We start from the raw sequence: 18,799 nt of genomic DNA, 5'->3' as shown, positions 1-18,799 counted from the left end.
AGAAAAATACATTTTTGAAGAACCTTTTCCTATGTGTGACTATGGGCATTGCTCACTTGCACTGAATAATGGCATAAATATTTTTTTCTTGCCATGCCCCCTTAATACGCTCTTGAAATCCAGAGTTCATGAATGAGACAAGCTTAAATTGTCCTTAGCGGTATTGAAACTCAATAGCATTTCCCTCCTTATTCCAGCACTGCCTTAGAATAGGCTCAAAGTATGCAAAATCCTTTATTCACTGAGGGAAGTGAGGTGATTGCACTGCCTTGAGACAGAAGCAGTAGTGGCAAGATAGAGATTAGCAAAAGGTGTAGCAAATTTTATCCCGGTATAATTTTCTGCCAAAGTGGGGAGCATTAACTCAGGAAAGGTATTGTTATCATTGTGAAGGGTAGTACTTCTTTAAAAAAGAGGAAGAAGTTTGCCCTTTCTGATTAATCATAAAAGATGTTATAAGCAAGTAATCATCCTTGATATGATGAATTCTTGTTGCTGTGTGGGAACATTATTACTCTAGTTACTTCAAAAAGAGTCCAGGCAGACACATAGTCCCTCATTTGCTTGTCTGTTTCCAAGTTTTAATAATATAATTCCTTCAAATAAAATTTTTTATTGGCCAAGTGTGATTGGACACACAAGTAATTTGCCTCTGGTGCATAAGCTCTCAGGGTATATACAAGCAACAATTGATATGTCATGATCATAATCATAAAATACAATCATCATAAATCCTAAGATACGGTTAAATTAAATCATAAGATAAAATAAGGCAGACAGATGCCTTAATTTTCAGAACTGTGGAATTGGGGGGGGGGGATAATACTGTGTGATGTCATTTAAGAAGTTAGATTTTGCTTGTTATATCTGGCTGACTCAGTTGCCTGCTGTTAGCTTGGCTCTGTTTACTCCTTTCTCCCACTTTGCTGGGCTCTGCCCAATCTGTACTGTTACGTTCTTCTGATTGCCCAGCTCCCGCAGAGATCCACAGTCGATTGATGCCCCGCCGTGAAGTCAGCAGCCCTGTCACCTCAGATGAAGAGTACCTGAGCCCTTTGGAAGAGTTCCCTGAGTCACTCACCCCTCAGCATCATCCTGTTATGAGAGTGCAACCCCGCTCTGAGATTGGCCCGACTGCAGCACACACAGACATTAACTTCAAGGCTGCGCCATGTTTTGAGGTGAGGTGAGAGAATGACATGAGGGTAAAGAAAAGAAGCCGGCAGCTTTGACCTACCTGGATAGGTAGGTCGAAGGGTGTAAGCAATACACCTCTGGATTGTGGGTGGAATAGAATCTGGGTCTTTTTGCTGCATGTGACAAGAAACAAGCTAAGGCCTCTTATATTCCAGCAGAAAGATGGAGGGGAGTAAGTTTTTGAACTCTGCTTGTCAGTTGTCATGATCCTGGCTGCTGTTTTTTTTGTAGATAGCACTAAATGACCAGACGGTACTGGAAGGACAAGATGTTGTTCTGCGCATTCGGGTGCAAGGGGAGCCCAAACCCATCGTCCACTGGTAAGTGGGTCATATGTTTCAGTATGATTTTAAAAGTATTCCTGTCTTGTCTTCCAGACACTATTCTTAATGGGTAAGATGGCAGCGATGGGAGTTGCTCCAGTCTTGCAAAATAACAACTGCCTTCAGGCATTTAGCCAAGCAAGCCTTTATACTTCCCCCTCACTCCCATCCTATCCATCAGTGTTCCACAACTAATTAACCGTTATATAATGTGTCAGTTGACATGATATTTTAAAAGGTTTGTAGAATTGCGTTATTGGTTTTTCATTTCCAGAAGGCACTAAATCAAAACGGGAAAGGTTAATTTATATCTGCATGATGGAAATGCAAAAGGGACAAAGATTTTAGAACAGGTATAATGCCTGAGAAAGTGTAATCTTGGATCCCTGTTTCCAGTAAAATTCAGCAATGGTGCTAAAATGCCACAAAAAAAAAAGACATTTTAGCATTCAAATTTCTGGCATTTACATTGCAAGCAACAGCAGAAATGCAGGTATCTTATCTGTTTTCTTCCCACTTCACCCTATCAGAAAAGCCAAAATCATCAATTTTCCACCATTGCTTATAATGGAAGCATAACAAAGTCCTTCTCTTTTGCTCTGTGTGAGATACAGATGGATGGAAAGGGTGTGAATGTTTTGTGCTCCTGGAAATATGTGAAATTGGACTGCTACCAGATGGGGCACAAATGGTACCCTATCCCTGTTTTTTAAAAAAATATTGGTCTTAGATCTGAGATATATTAAGTTGGCTAGAAGAAATAGAAAGAAACGAATGTCTAAGACAAAAATGTAACAAAACAGGGATAATGACAAAACCAGAATATCGGGTGAAATCCAGCAGGTTCTGACAGGTTCTGGAGAACCGGTAGCGGAAATTTTGAGCAGTTCGGAGAACCGGTAGCGGAAATTTTGAGTAGTTCGGAGAACTGGCAAATGCCACTTCTGGCTGGCCCCAGATTGGGGTGGGAATGGAGATTTTGCAATATCCTTCCCCCAGGAGTGGGGCTGGGAATGGGGATTTTGCAGTACCCTTCCCCTGGAGTGGGGTGGGAATGGAGATTTTGCAGTATCCTTCCCCTGCCATGCCCACCAAGCCACAGCACGCCCACCAAGCCACGCCCATAGAACTGGTAGTAAAAAAATTTGGATTTCACCACTGCAGAATATGCAGTATTTTTCTGGGGCATGCAGTGGTAGAGAAACAAGTGTGTGAATTATCTCTTGAAGATGGGTGAAATGTTAACTGCTGCAAACTTTCAGACTTTCTGTTCTGAACTGTAGGTTGAAGAACAGGCATCCTGTAAAATATGGACGGCGCATTTCTGCTGTGGAAGAAGAGGATGGATCATTCTGCCTCCATATCCGCATGGTGGAATGCACAGATGCTGGCTATTATGCCTGCAAGGCCATAAATGAATATGGCACCAGACAGTGTGAAGCCAAGCTTGATATACAAGGTATCTTTGGGAGCTCCAGAGCATGAGAAGTATAGTAATGCTTTGCCAGTCATGTGATGATCCAAGAGATCCCACCTGCATGTCTGCTTCTTCCTTCCACTCATCAACCATCCTGCTCCCCCAATGTGAACATGTTTACAGTTTGCTCATAATCTTGGTAGTATCTCTCTAGCCACCAGTAGCTGCTTCATGGCCATTGGCTAGAGCCATCTTGAGGGGCAAGGATGGGGAACACGTGAAAAAAAGAAAACACTCAGGAGTACAAAATTAATTGCATTCATAAAACAGTTTTGAATATTCAGGGTCTTTGATAGAATAGCTTTTGGTAATCTTCACAAGAGCCTTGAAGATTGCTCAGGTTCATCCTCATGTTGCACTTGGAAGTCCAAGAGGTATTAGCTTCTCTTTTTTCTCCAGAAGACTTTGTCCTTGCCACTGAAAGGGAAATTTGAAGCAAGAATTACTTTATTCATAGGTCAATTTCTATGTGTGTTACACATATGATGTAACATTGGGGGGGGGTGCCTTCGAGTCAGTTTTTGACTCCTGGCAACTGCCTGGATAATCCCTGCAGTTTTATTGGCAAGATTTCAGTAGTAGTTTGCCATTGCTTGCTTCCTAGGGCTGAGAGAGAGTAACTGATCCCAAGTCATCCAATGGCTTCGAGCCTAAGGCAGGACTAGAACTCATGGTCTCCCAGTTTTAGCCTGGTGCCTTAACTTCTATACCAAACTGGCTTTCTATAATGTACCATATTGTTATAATTGCCAGTTTTGGTGATACCTTCTACATCAGCCACCAGTGAGTTCCATTTGCAACGAGAAGTGGGGTAACAAAAAGTGGAGTAATAATAATTTGTCTGACCTCATATCCTCACCATATTTTCTCACATCTTAGCAGGATTCCCCCCCCCCTGTTTAACGTATTTATTGTTATTTAAAACATGGGTGTCGGGTTTGCCTCTTTCCTTCCAGTTAATACTCATCAGGAATTAGGTGCTTAAGTATGTTTCCACCCTTCTCATAAGGCATCATCTTCATCAGGCAAGGGAGCCAGGAGCCCCAAATTGGGTGTAATAGGTGATGCATAGCTACCATAGGTCTGTCTCGTACCTACTAGTAAAAAAAAGGTTGGTTTCAGTTGCCCGATCTCATATTTGGTTTAGGAAGGAGCTGGATCTGCATTCCTCCAGCAATTAAGAAAATTTGGTGTTTGCACTATCTCCATTTTGGAGTCATTAACCAAATTAAAAACGTGGGGTAGAAATATAAATAAATAGTAACTGCTTCTATATCAAATTAGCTGCTGCCCTTTGAGGATGTCCCTGGTCTATTTTAACCTGTTTTCTTGCTGTCTCCTTTTGCTACAGTTGCTGTAGCCCTTTGCTTTGATTCATTACATCATTCTTGGTAAAATAGAAGCAGGCTCCCTTACTTGGACAAAAGTGCTTACTGGACCCAGTTTTTGGATCTGCAGAAAGTTTCTAGATGACATGTTTTCCTAGCTAGTAAAAGGGGAATTCGGTGTTCTGCCCAGCTTCAGTTTGGGGTTGATTTTTATGAACAAGATGATACTATGAGATAGGTGTGACAGTTTACGTGTGCAACTGCTTTGTTTTGACTCATTTGCTTTTGTCAGCCAGTATCCACAAATGTATTTGTGCTGTGGTGAACGTCTTTTGCTTAGACTGAGCATGTATGAATTTGTCTGTGCTTTGCTTTTATGTCCATCATGCTACACTAATCCTTCGCTTGCTGACTGTGTTTTTGTCTGTACAGGGAGAGTGAGCTAAGGTACTCCTGGCCCCTGGGCCACTCTAGCCAGACAACCTGGGCAGTTGCCTCTACTCCCGGCACGACTGAACAAACCAGGCTGGCAAGGCTTGGCTTCTGGATGGCCAGCGCTGAGACTCACCTTGGACGCAGAGCCTGGTTGCAGCTAGGGGAATGGGACACAGTGGGTGGGAAAGCAGTTGGGGACTCCCTTTAGCTGTCTGAGCAGTTCTGAGCTCCCTATAGCTACATGAGCTGAATTAATCTGTGGCACCTCCTTAGTGTTTGGGCAGGAAGCTTTCATCCAGATGGATCTCCATATGTTCTGTGCTAGGCACAGAATCTCAGAAGTGGACAGCATGCCTGCGTACCAGGCATTCCCCATCTAGGTGCTGATGGTGTGCAGTGCCCATTCTGGCCTTCACCGCTGTCTGGCCTACACTGTGGCCAGGGTGTGGTGCTGTTTCCTTCATGTGTCCATGTCTCCTTGCTTCCTCTGCCTTTGCCCACTCCTCTTCCTGGGGGCTTAGAGCAGAATGCTAGCTTGTCCTCACCCTGCTGGTCTCTCAAGAGGATTCTGCTCATCCATGGAGCCAACACATTAAAATGAGGTGGCTTTGAATTGAACAGGCCACATCTGGACATTGTTATGCCTCAACTCCAAGACCTCTCAGTTAGAAGGCCACTTAGTTCAGCATCTTTATTCAACCATGACCTCTGGGAAACATAAAGTGACCAGGAAAGACCCCTTTTGTCCAGAACCGTGTAGAATGGAGAGGGTTTTTGGAAACAATGGGAGCCTACTAGACTTTGATCTCCAGGCATCTTCAGTGGAGGCCAAGGATGCTGTCTCTTACCATCATTCTGCTCCCATTCTGGGAGTATCTCACAGGAGCTGGGCTATAGAGAATCCTCTTTTTGTAGATGAAATAAAGTCTGTTTGTTTGGTAAAAGTACTGTGTGGTTTGTTCTTAGCACAGATCCTTGTTTCCCTTCTCCCCATGTCCCCTTCTTATTCCATATCATGCTTTTGTGTTCTCCATACCCCATCATGGTTTCCCCTTTCAGATTGAGTTTGCTTTGGATTATGACTGCTTTGTCTTCATTTACGTTCTGTTGCAGTAGTTAATGAGTTGGCAGCTATACTAGGAGAAAGCCACTCGAACTGGTCTGTTTGCATCTGGAGTGTGGGATAGAAATATTGATCTAAATAAATAACTCTGCTGCTTTTCCACAGCTGTACAATCTGTTCATTTGTAGAAAGGAAAAACGAGCATTTAACTGAGATATTGAAAACAGAATACATACATAGTTAAAATGTTGCTCTGTTTTGCTCTAAAACTTCCAGTTTTGAAATGTGTACGTTAGCTATTTCCTCTTGGCTCAGGAAGGGATTCCCTGGAAAACTTCATAACATTTTCCTTTTGTGAGGTAGACTTAGCTATTGGACCAGGTTGCAGGAATTCTATATGATAGTTGAATTTTTCTGTTCAACCACGGAATGGAATGGTAGCTTTGATATTTAAGATATAGAAAGAAAAGGGCCTGTAGGTTGCACATGTTTTCTGTTCCTTTGCATTTTGAACATCTAAGATCATCTGCAAAGTGGGGGATGGGGGGAGGCAGTTGTTTTCCCTACCTTGGGAATATGCAGGATCATAGATTTCTGTCTCCCTTATGATTTTGAAGGACAGACATTCAGAATTCCTGGAAATGGGGCAAGTGAATTATCTGCAGTTGAGGCCAGAGAATAATTCTGAAATTCAGGTTTGCATTTAACTTCTTTATGAGAGCAGTGTGCAAAAGTTGCCAGCTAGGATAATCCAAGCCTTAACTTCACAAATCAAAAAGGTTGTAGCAACATGATAATTTAATTTAACCATAAAAATACCCATTGCATGCTTTCCACACCTTATTCTTTGCATCCTGTCCCGTTTTTTCCCCCATTGCTCAGAGACGCATCTCTTTCTCTCTTTTTCCATTTCCTCTTCCTGTTCCCGCCTTCTTCCCAGTGCACCCTGAGACACACTCCCTGGCAGTGCTGACCCCGCTGCAGGACGTGGTGGTGGGGGCTGGGGATGCAGCGATCTTCGAATGCCTAGTTTCTGGCCCATCGGATGTGGATGTGGACTGGTTGTGGCGGGGGCGCCTTCTGCAGCCTGCCCTGCTCCAGTGCAAGATGCATTTTGACGGGCGCAAGTGCAAGCTGCTGCTTACCTCTGTGCATGAAGATGATAGTGGTATCTACACATGCAAGTTAAGCACAGCTAAAGGTAAGGAATGCTGTACAAGCAGAGGTGAAGACGACATAGGAGGAAGGATCTGGGTTCACGCACTGAACTAATCCAACCATTGACTTAATCTTGATTTGTTAAGCCATAATTGACTGGGTTCACACAATAAATATAACTGATGTTATGCCTCTTCAATGCATAATTATTGTAAGTCACAAATCATAGTTTACAAATCAGTGGTTGTATTCACATAACATATTAAGCAAAGCCCCAAGAACCCTGTAACTTTGAGATATTAATCTTATCCCTAAAATAAGCCATAGATAGAACGCTTGGGGGGGGGAGCGGGTTGAGGTGCTAACTTCTCATTGAGTCACTAAAACTGTTTTTTCCATCTTTCTGATAAATCACTTTTTTAAATTTTATTTTTTAAAAGGTGCTAATGCTGATTTTTCCACTTCAAATCCCCATTAAAAGAATAAGAACAAGCAGGGCTGGTTTGTTTCTCTCCCCTTTCTGTCAAGCTTCCTCCTGGGTGGCAACAGTGATGGTTTAAAACACCCATCCACAGATACAACCTTTGGGATGCCAATAAGTAGCCTGTCTCTGTGCCAGGGGCCGGAGAAGAGTGTCAGCTTGTGAGAGAGGGCAAAGAGAAGCTCAATCAACAGATTTAGGAAAGATGCAGAGCAGTTTGGTAAAAAAAAAAAAACACACTCACTCCAGTCATGCTGGACTATAATTCCATCTTTCTTACTTTTTTTTTTTAATTTGATTTATATGCCGCCCTTCTCCGGAGACTCAGGGCAGCTTACAATGCGTCAAGCAATACCCTTCATACTTTTGTATATTTATACAAAGTCAGCTTATTGCCCCCACAAACTGGGTCCTCAATTTACCCACCTTAGAAAGGATGGAAGGCTGAGTCAACCTTGAGCCTGGTGAGATTCGAACTTACAGTAATTGCAGACAGCTGGTATTAATCACAATGCTATCAGTCTGCTGAGCCACCAGGCCAGGTACTTTACAATGTTTGAGCTGTGGTTTGATGGATGTAGATTGGAATTGGAGCTGGGAACAGCTTAGCAACAGCTGGAAAGCCTTACGTTCTCCATCTTTGCGATACAGGTAGTCCTTGACATTTGTTTACAAAATGAAAAAGGGGTTAAACTGAGAAAAGAGGGGGGAAAAATGATACCCACAGCCAGAACTAAATTTATCAACTGATGTTTAGATTATTATTTTTGAGGCTAAATTCCTGAGCACATGTTTGCAGAAGAAATCATTTGGCTTTTGTAGTTCACTGGCTTACACTGAAGGTAAAGCAATATCCCTTTTTGAGTTGTGCTTAAGTCCTAGTGATTCCACGAGCACGTCTATAGTTTTCTTAGTGTTGAAGTAGCTTGCTGTCTCCTCCTTCCAGGATGTTTCATCAACTTACCATTCTTGTTCACAACCCTGGGATTTTGTAGTGGTCTCCTATCCAGGTATAATATTGCCAGGGTTTTTTTTTTTAAAATAGCCAAAACCAATCAGGTGCTGCCATTATCAGAATTTAGATACTGTAAATTCTGTACTGACTGTATTTTGATCTTCCGATGCACCCATGCCCAAATCTAGCTAAAAATCAACAGATCTACATATGCAAGATGCCAATTTTCTTCCTTCTATCTAGGTATCTCTCCTTGGCAGTAAATGAGTTGGGAAGCAAAAAGTAGGCAGAACATCATGATTAGAAGCTCTATGTAAAAGAGCTCAAAGTGTATTTTTCTGGCCACTATTTCATTGGAAAAAGTTGGAGTGAAAGAACATTATTTGGAAACAATTTTGCACTCTTGCTTATTTCTGTTTTTTTTAAAACTATTATTCCGCTTTTTAGAAGCCGAAATAATCATAAGACAATTTACAATCAAGTACACTAAAATGTACACACACACAGAATTTGTAAGGTCTTGAACTAAAGCAGCAGTATAAAATATGTAGCTTAGCTGAACAGCCCAAATAAAATGCACCAAACAATTAAACAGATTGAAAACAAGACTGGAATCAGATGTATATTCCTTTGGGAAGGAGAGGCATCCATAAACATGGGGGTCACCACTGAAAAGCTCATCTCCACATGTTTTCTAGTCTGACACCTGGCAGAAACACAGAGAAGTTCAGATCAATAATAAAACAAAATACCAAAAAAATTAGTGTCTAGATTAATTCTTAGGAAGCTGCTTAATGTATTGCAGAAATGTGATCGCAGAGCTTTACAAACTGAAGGGAAACTAGATTTTAAAGGAAGTTCAAAATGGTTTGAAAAAGATACTACATTCCATGCTTTTGACCTGAGTTTGTCCCTGGTCAAATATGTTTCACAGGTTATTGGACCAATACAATATGAGAAAAAAAGGGCAAATACTAAAAACCCTTTTCAAAGTTCCTTCACCTTTGTGACAAGCTATGGCAGCTTTATAGCAGGCTGATTTTTATTGTAACATTCTTTTATGCAGACCACCCTAGGTATACATAAATTGAGTTAGGGATTACTTGTTGAAGTAATATTATGAAATTATTTAAATAAACAAGCTTGCTTTGGTAGTGGTAGCTGTAACATTCTTACAGGGAGAAAATTTACACGTTATTTACATTTGACTCCCAGACTGAGGGGAAAAATATTGTAAAGCAGAAAGCTGGAAGGGATCTGGCAAACTTTATCCCTGTCTATACAACCGGATGAATGGATTCGGTTTCTGTAGGAATGGAAGCAGAGTTGCTCTGAATTGGGAGAAATGTTCCAAGCAGGTTTGCCATGAAATTAGTTCTGATCTGGCCTCACTTACAATCTGCCCTGCCAACATTTATCAGATATTTCATTTCATGTGTCAGCAAAAGTGTAATTTAAAGCACAAGAGTGGATCCATAGCCAAATGCCAATTTCTAGAGTTCCATTTCCAAGAAGAATTTGGGTTTCAGAGGCAGTAACAACATTTAAGAAGGGTACAGAAAGAGTAAAAGCAATTTAATTTCATTTTCTGGATATTCTCGTCTTTCTGAGAGGTTCTTTTTTTTAAAAAAAAAATCTTGCCTTTCATATTTTTTTACAAATAACTCAAGGCAATAAACATACATAATACTCCTTCCTCTTCCTCTTTTTCTCCACAACAAAACCCTGTGAGGTGAGTTGGGCTGAGAGAGAGAGGCCGGCCCAAAATTACCCAGCTGGCTTTCATGCCTAATATGGGACTAAAACTCATTGACTTCTGATTTCTAAGCCAGCACCTTCGCCATTCCATCAAACTGGCTCTTTTTCTCCCCTGCCTAATATCTTTCCATACTTACCTATATATCTCAAGACCAGGAAAAGCCAACTGCATAGCAAGCTGCTTTCCTTGCCCTAGAGTCTTACTAGGTTCCAAAGCTTTTAAAGGCAAAGAAAAGATAAATTCCTGTGGATACTTTGCTGACTGTCCACTGTGCTTTGCAGATGAGCTGACCTGCAGTGCCAAACTAACAGTGTGGCCTTCACGCCATCCCCTTTTCACCCGCAAACTGGAAACTGTGGCTGTAGTGGAAGGACGAACAGCACGGCTTGACTGCAAGATCAGTGGGGACCCCCCACCAACCATCGTTTGGACCCACTTTGGTAATTCCCCCCACCCCTTCCAGTTCAGAGACACTGGTTTACAAGATGTTCTAAGATCAGGCAACATGGCTATAGAAGGAGGGTCAATATACATGGATTGTTGTCCACTTACTTGGGCCAGGCTTGGTGGTAAAGAGGCAGAAGACCACAGGATTTAAATCTTATTCTCTTTCAAAAGGTTGTGGGAACATCTATAGCCAGACTTGCAATAAGTTGCCACATCAGAAATCAGTATTTGGTCTCCTAGTGATCAAATGTATCTGTTAACAACCAATGGGAAAAAAATTGCTCTGGCTTCAGACATCATTGAGCCCGAATCCCACCAAAATCTACTGAGGTGAAAAGTATCCACACTACCCATATCCAGATCTTGCAGCCTTCCCTTCACTGTTAACATGTTTCTTTGCAGTGGCCTTTCGGCATAGCCATTTCTCAACAGAGCTTGGCCTCTATTCTGGGGTGGTAAGTGACCTGTTAATCTACCAGTTGGTAATGAGAACATGTCTGGTCCCTGATTATGACAGTAGTTTCAGGAAAAATATGGTTGCTGCCATGCCAAAAAGTTTTAATGTATCTCTCTATCCCTCAAGATTATGGAAAGGGAACACGAAGATTCTTTTCGCTGTATTCTGCCAGTGATCTTAATAATGGTCCAAGACCTAGAGAGCTATATGTTATTAGTGCTCCCATGAGCCCTGAATGCTAGGTTTTAACTTTCATATAAATTGGTACCCATTTGTGTCTTCTACTCCTTTCTGGGTCAGACTCTGACTGTCATGTGTCTGATGTAGGCCAGCCTGTACAAGAGGGGGAAACCATGCGTATACAGCAAGACGGGGGACTCCACTCTCTGGTCATCCTGCATGTGAGCTCCGAGGATGAGGGTCAGTACGGGGTGAGTGCCAGCAACAAGCACGGCCGAGCTGAGTGCACCGCAGAGCTGTATGTGGAGGAGCCGCGGCCAGCAGCTAGCTCCCAGATGTGAGTGGGAGGAGGAGGAGGAGGAGGAGGAGGAGGAGGAGGAGGAGGAGGAGGAGGAAAAAGGGCTGAGAGGGGATTGGTTATGGAAACATCCAATGAAGTTCCTAGAGACTTGTGTACAATTGAATATGCCTGTATAGCCATGACATTGCCAAAAAGTCAACTAAGCATCCTTAGTTATGGCAATGCATTTATGACCTGATCCCCAGTGATGGGGCTCTAACTCTCTTTGGTTATTTTAAATCCTCTTAGGTAAAAGATTGGTGTACTTTGTTTTACTGGATTTCGATTTTGACCCAATGATATTTTTGCTTCATCTCTGCCTTTCCATTAGCCAATGAACCCGCAGGAAGGCTCATGCATTAAAATAGGCTGCTGTCTTGACAGATATAAAACCATTGATGGACTTCATGCCCATGAGAGAATTAAGAGCAACTCTTGAAAACAGAGTTTTTAAATTTGGGGATCACTCTGTACTCAAATCTGGGGACCAGATTTGGCTACTGTTCTGATTAAGTCTCATGTGCAATTCTGGAAGACCGACTTCAACATGGCCTAGCTGCTTGCCTTAAAATACTGTGTGCACTGTAGCTTTTAAATGCACAAATAAACCCCAAGACAGACAGACAGACAAACAGACAGACAGAAGTTGTGGGAACCAGCTTTGGTTGTGGTTTTACAAGCTTTCTCAGAGGATTCCCTTCCTGTTTTCCAGTTCCAGATTTTATAGATGCTTCAGAGCACAGAACTTCTGATGCATCAGCAAACTATAATTAGCTTGCTTGAGGCCAGGGACATTATCAAGACAAAATAGAGACATTTTCTATTAAGGCCAATTGAACCAATTACATGTAATATAAAAAGAGCCCTGAAGAGTGAATCCGTTGTCTCCAAAGTCAGTCCCTGCCACTGCTTAAAAACAAAGGTTTTCTAGGCATCCTGGATAATGGAAAGTAGTAGTCAGACAATCAAAAAAATTAATTTAGTTGGGCAATCCCCCTTATCTTGTATTAAAAGCAAATGTTTTTCATTTGATAAACAAGGTTCCCCTTTCCAATGTGGACCACAATCTGAAATAATTTTGATATCATAAATTCCCTGTAATATATTACTGAATGCAATTGAAAACTCTCCTATGGCCATTGAAAACAGCTTTGCTAGCTATATGTTATATGTTGCTCCAGGAAAATATGGAGATGTTGACTAGTTTTTCCTATCTTAAAATACTATAATTTCCTTTTTCTTAAAAGAGTTGCTTGAGAAGAACATCAACACTGATTTTACTTGCTTGGTTTTTCTTTGTTTTTTGTAACAAACAATAACTGTACAAAAAACTTTTAAAACTTTTAAACAATTAAAGATACAAACTGAGAAGGAAAAAAGGTCTATCTTATTATTTATACTCTTCAATAATCATTGGTTAACCAATGAATTCACTAATAATACAACCGATACAAGATGCTATTGTAAGATATGACAAAATTTCTGCCATAATATTACATATTACTGCATCTTTTGGTAGAAAATGTTGCCATTTTCCAAAACGGATAGATGACACAGTTCCTACAACCATTCCTTGACATCTAGAATAATGCCACTTTTCCAATTTCTTAATATAATTATTTTTTCCATCATCCCCCTTCCATGCTCAATATAACCACAATTTTTGACAAATTGTCAAATTGCACAGCTGTGCTACAGAATTCAATGTTACATTAACGTCTTTTAACACACAAAGATTTTCCTATAAATCTCCTAATATACATAATCCCAAACCTGGTTGATTTATTCTTGTAATTCTGTCTATCTTTATGCATTCATTGCCAAAAAAATCAGTTGTGGATTCCTGTTCCCTATCCCATCCCCACATAGTCAAACAGGATAAAATGCATTTGTTTATAAATCATATTTATAGAGCTACCCAATGCACAGTAATTCTGGACAGCGTACAATAACTTACAATATAACAAACATATAAAAAAGGTGATAACCAGGGAATCAACATATCGAACAGAACACACATCCTGCGTCTAACCCAGAGGTTGGGAGAAAAGCCAAGCCTTTATACTTCATTTAAAAGACAGGATTGATCCAGCATATTTTCCATGCAATAATATCATAACCCACATTTACTTGCCTTGAACTCAGTCCCTTTGGGATTGCTTGAGTTTCCATTAACCATGAAAAGTCTTTCTTTTCTCTTCATACTTTTTCTCCTTGGGGAATATTTGCAACAGATTTCCCTGTGCTTTTTCTTCTTCTTCTTCTTCTTCTTTTTTTGATGTGATGTATTTTAGAAATAGATATTTGCCTTTTCCATGTTTGTTCCTCTGAGGCGTAGTTGTGGCTTGTCCATAGGAGGTAGTTTTCTCTTTGCTCAAAAGGGAAAAGGAACATTACACCTGTATGTGAAGCCACAGAGTTGGAAATCTGTGGCATGATCCCTCTTGTCCAAGAAGGTGAACCAAAAGGGAAAGTAGGCCTCAGAGTAAAAAGTTTAAGCATTGCGGCCTATACTCTTAAATGAAGGAAGTTCATCTGACAAAAAGGATTTTTTGTTACCTGAAATTCCTCTTTCAGCAACAGACCCCTTCACTAGACAAGGATCACCTTGTCTAACTTTCTATAGCAGGGGTATCAAACTCACAGCGTCATGGCAGCATCACGTGACGTATTGGGACTCCGCCCCCTTTGCTAAACTAGGCGTGGGCATATCCAATGCGTGACGCATCCAGCCGGCGGGCTGTGAGTTTGACAGCCCTGGTCTATAGTGTGCAAGGAACTATTAAAAACATCCATAAGAGGTGGCTATCTCTTATCTTTTTAAATGCCTCCCAGAATGGAGAACCATTTCCTCCATAGGCAGGCTGTACCATTGCTGTAGAGATCTTACCATTGAAAGTTTTTATTTATATTTAAGTGTCAGATAAATAAGATACATATGCAAGCACCCCAGTAGCTGGATTGGTTGATGCATTTGTGGGATTTCCTTTCTTCCTTTCTCTTGCAGTTCCAAGCTAGAGAAGATGCCATCAATCCCTGAAGAACCAGAACAAGGGGAGAGTGAAGTTGAACGCTTTACCATGCCGGACTTCTTGCGACCGCTGCATGATCTGGATGTGGTGGAATCCAAAGAAGCTGTGCTAGAGTGTCAAGTGGCAGGTCTTCCTTATCCAACCATTACCTGGTTCCATAATGGGCGGCGCATCGAGAGCTCTGAGGACCGTCGAATGACACAGTGTATGTTCCATCCTGCAGGTTTCTTGCACACATGGGAATTCCTATATGAAATAGGGTCAGTTCCACGTTTTGGGGAGGCCCTTGGGTAAGTAACCACCCGAGGGGCCTGCCATCTTTGTCCGCAATAGCCATCAGATTTTCTGTCTATTATTAGCCCTGAGCTCTACTGCCTGCTTGCTTCCTTGCCAGCTGGTTGGGTGTGAATGAACAAGCAGTAGCAATAGCAATTAGGCTTATATAGCAGTTGCTTCTTTCTTCATACCACCATTTTTTCCTGTGTACACTGGATTGAGTGTACAGATATATCCATCTGCAAATTCATATGGCGATTTTTTTTTTACTTTAAATTTCTAACCTCTCCCTTTTATAGGATCTCATCAGCTTTATCCAATTATAACTTTCTCAGTCTTCTTCCTCTTGACCCATTCACCCGTCATTCATAAATACCTCTACTCTTCATTCATTCTATCTGTCATACCAAGTATAGTCATTCAACTGTATTCCATACTTACTGGAATTCTTGACTCTATCCCAGGGGTGAAATGCTCCCGGTTCGGACCAGATCGCCTGATCCGGTAGCGATGGAAGTGGTTCGGAGAACCGGTAGCAAAAATCCCTGTCCCCCCACCCCCATGCTCAGCTGAGCCACACAATCATCAGAGGCTTTTTTTTTTACTTTTAAAAGCATTTTTTCTACAACTTCTTCGGCCGAAAAAATGCTTTAAAAAAAAAAGCATCTGATGATCGCGCGGCTCAGCTGGGATCGTCAAAGATCCAAGCTGAGTTGCCTGATCGGCAGAGGCTTTTTTTCTTTTAAAAGCCTCTGACGATCCAAGCTGAGTTGCCTGATTATCAGAGGCATTTAAAAGCAAAAAAGCCTCTGCCGATCAGGCAACTCAGCTGGGATCGTCAGAGCCTTTTGAAAGCATTTTTTTACAACTTCTTCGCCGAAGAGGTTGTAGAAAAAATGCTTTTAAAAGTAAAAAAAAATGGCCACTCCCACCCAGTCATATTACACCCCCCCCCATACCAAGCCACGCCCACAGAACCGGTAGTAACAAATTTTAGATTTCACCACTGCTCTGTCCCCTTCTTTTTCCACACATACACTGTCTTCAGTACTCATCCCCCCTGCATTCAATTTACATTTATGTTTTTCTAAGACACCCTATTCCCTTACATAAAATGGGCAGAAGCAAGTTCTTAAAAAATAGCCATTTTTTGCTTCTTTCAACATAATGCCACCTTGGAGTTGGTTAGCATCTTAAAGGCCCTCCCCCCTACCTTTTTAATTTTAATTATGTATACTATTCTTGTTTTAACCTCCTCCTATTGAAATATAATATTTTTACATGGTTTTAATATTTTTAATTATACACTGTATTGAGTCGGTGAGATGGGTGGTGGTCTATATTTGATATAAGTATAAATAAATTCATTTCTTGCAACAGACTCCATACTGCTACATTTTAACTAGCATTTGCACCTTTAATAAATATTCTATCTAGTTACAGAAAGTCATTTACTTACTTAATATATTGCCATTTAGCTGTAATTTGCAACTTATTTATTCCACCTTCCTGTCAACATAGTTTCCTTGTTATTAGATATATTAATTTTCAGATCCATATTATTTGCTGCATCATACAATCTACTTACCATTCACTGCAAATCATTTGAGTTCTCAGCCAACCACATGGTATCATCTGCATCCAAAAATACACATAGCTTCACATCCCCAACCAAGGCCTCTCTAATGACATCCTAAGCATTTCTTAAACAACCATCCATAAATCCATTAAATAACCAAAGGTGGCAAACGGCTAAGTTTTACTTCCTGCTCAGTATTGATCTATTCACTAAATATTCCATTTATATGCTATATTTTCATTTACTGCAGATAGCACCTCATCCTTAACTTGATATTTGTACAGGCCATATTCATGTCTATATACTTTATCATAGTCTTTCTCCAAATCCACAAATTTAGAATAAACTTTCTTCCACAGATTCCTCTATTTATCTATGATTTGCTGAACAACAAAAATAGCGTCTGCACATTTGCTGCCTGGTATAAAGCCTCACTCCACTTCCCAGATTTGTACATTGTCACCTCTTATACCTTTTCAAACACCATTTTATCAAACATTTTCCTAAGCATACTTCATAAACTCCTGTAATTTTTGTGTACGTTCTTGCTTCTGGTCCTCAAACTGTGAATTGTATCCCTTTGAGGGATTGCAGGAAAATTTGAGGAGGCTGACACTTGATCCAATCCTGCGTGGACATGGGTGGCCTTTGACAAAATGCTGGCGCTGGACCAGATTGTTTGCAGCATTTGGGAGCTGGAGTTCTCCTTCAGTGACTTTTGCAATTGGCTTATGTGATAGTCTCAACACATCTCTTGAGTACTTGCCAAGGTCACCTTCTGAGTTAGAAGCCAGTAAAGAGGTGGTGACAGTCACCATCTTGTCATCAGTTCCTTAATTCAAATATATGTTCCTGATCCCATGTGGTTTCTTTGTAAACCTAGTGAAAGACCTGACTCCTTTAGAACATTTAGAGTGCTTAGGGTGTCCACCCTAGATTCAAATCAACCTGATCTAGTGGGATCTAAATATTGCACATCTTTAATTATCACTGTTCACTGGAGTTTAACAAACAATTATCCCTAACCTATGAATCCCTATTTTTATATGCATCTCCTCAACATTAGGTGATATCAGTTCATGTCACCTGATATAATTTAGCTCCTTGATTCATAATCTATGCCTTAACTTTCTCCATATATATCCATCAGTTCCATTTAACAAGATTCATTCGTATCTATTACAACTTTCTTATTTCTCTTTTTTCACAAATATAGCAAATATCTATTTCCCTTCCTTCTAGTTCATCAATTAATTAAGTAATTAATTCTTTAACATTTAGTCCTCTAGCTTTCCAAGTTGGTCACAATCTTGCATATGCTATGGTTTTTCTCCTAATGGAAATTTACTATTTTATCAGAATGCCACTCATCAGATAAAAATTGTACTGAGGAATTCTGGGAGTTGAAGTCCATGCATCTTCAAGTTGCCAAGGTTGAAAAACACTGGTTTAGATTGTCAATCATATTTGCATCTCAGTCATTTGCAGCATTGTCTGCTAATAGGAAGGAAAGTTCTAGTCAGCTTTAAACATGTTGGCTTGGGACTCCCAAACTCAAGCCAAACTGTATACAACAGAAAATAAAAGCAGATGGGAGGGGGTTGGAGGACTGATGAATGCTATTCTCTGATTGGTCAGTTGGTGGGAATATTGCCTGGTTAATGGTGTTTTGAAAATATCAAGAATTGGCCCCAATGAAAATGACCACAAGGTTCAAGCTACTTTTGAGGGATGAAGAATTGAAGTGTCCTAAATTTATTTTTTTCTCGCTCCTATTCATGATACTCAAAATTCATTGCCTGAGTTTGTTACTGCTACAATTTGATTCAGGATTGGATGAGGGATAGCTGGCAGAGTAACTTAACATACAGCTCGGTTATCACCTGTCTCTATGGTTCACCTCTCAAATTTGTAAGGAAGAATGCTCTTAAAATAGCCCTGGAAATACTCCTTTCTTGCCAGCTTTCCCGTTATATTCTCCATACTATTTCCTCAGCGGTGTTTTCCTACAGTCTCTCTGTATCAGTTAGCTGCCTGCTCCTAAAAATATTGGTGCCCAACTCCAACAAATATTATAATCTCATTCTGTGTCCTTTTCTTAAACTTCACCTCTCCACCTTTCTTTCCTCTTCGCAGATAAGGATGTACACCGTTTGGCCTTCAACTCTGTCAATCATGCCCATGCTGGAGTATATAAAAGTGTTATTGCCAACAAAGTGGGCAAAGCCACCTGCTATGCTCACCTTTATGTCGCAGGTAAGGAAAGAAGCTGGGACATGGGAAGAGGTCCCTATTCATTTTTGACAAGGTTC

General features: G+C 40.8%; 1 protein-coding gene across 5 annotated transcripts in view; it reads left to right on the top strand.

The window, feature by feature from the left end:
• The window catches only part of SPEG (striated muscle enriched protein kinase), a 130,888-nt gene that overhangs the window by 72,269 nt on the left and 39,820 nt on the right, over positions 1-18,799 (top strand). For all 5 annotated transcript variants that reach the window (XM_060687850.2, XM_060687851.2, XM_087881614.1 and 2 more), the window contains 8 exons: positions 973-1,181; positions 1,429-1,517; positions 2,804-2,979; positions 6,764-7,024; positions 10,458-10,616; positions 11,408-11,597; positions 14,608-14,837; positions 18,624-18,743. In XM_060687850.2, the coding sequence (XP_060543833.2) occupies positions 973-1,181; positions 1,429-1,517; positions 2,804-2,979; positions 6,764-7,024; positions 10,458-10,616; positions 11,408-11,597; positions 14,608-14,837; positions 18,624-18,743 (1,434 nt within the window). The remainder of the gene's footprint in view (positions 1-972; positions 1,182-1,428; positions 1,518-2,803; positions 2,980-6,763; positions 7,025-10,457; positions 10,617-11,407; positions 11,598-14,607; positions 14,838-18,623; positions 18,744-18,799) is intronic.

The sequence above is a fragment of the Pantherophis guttatus genome, chromosome 1 (assembly GCF_059756535.1).
Source record: "Pantherophis guttatus breed Tessera chromosome 1, ASM5975653v1, whole genome shotgun sequence".
NCBI classification, from domain to species: Eukaryota; Metazoa; Chordata; class Lepidosauria; order Squamata; family Colubridae; genus Pantherophis; species Pantherophis guttatus.
This window is presented reverse-complemented; position numbering and strand designations above follow the sequence as displayed.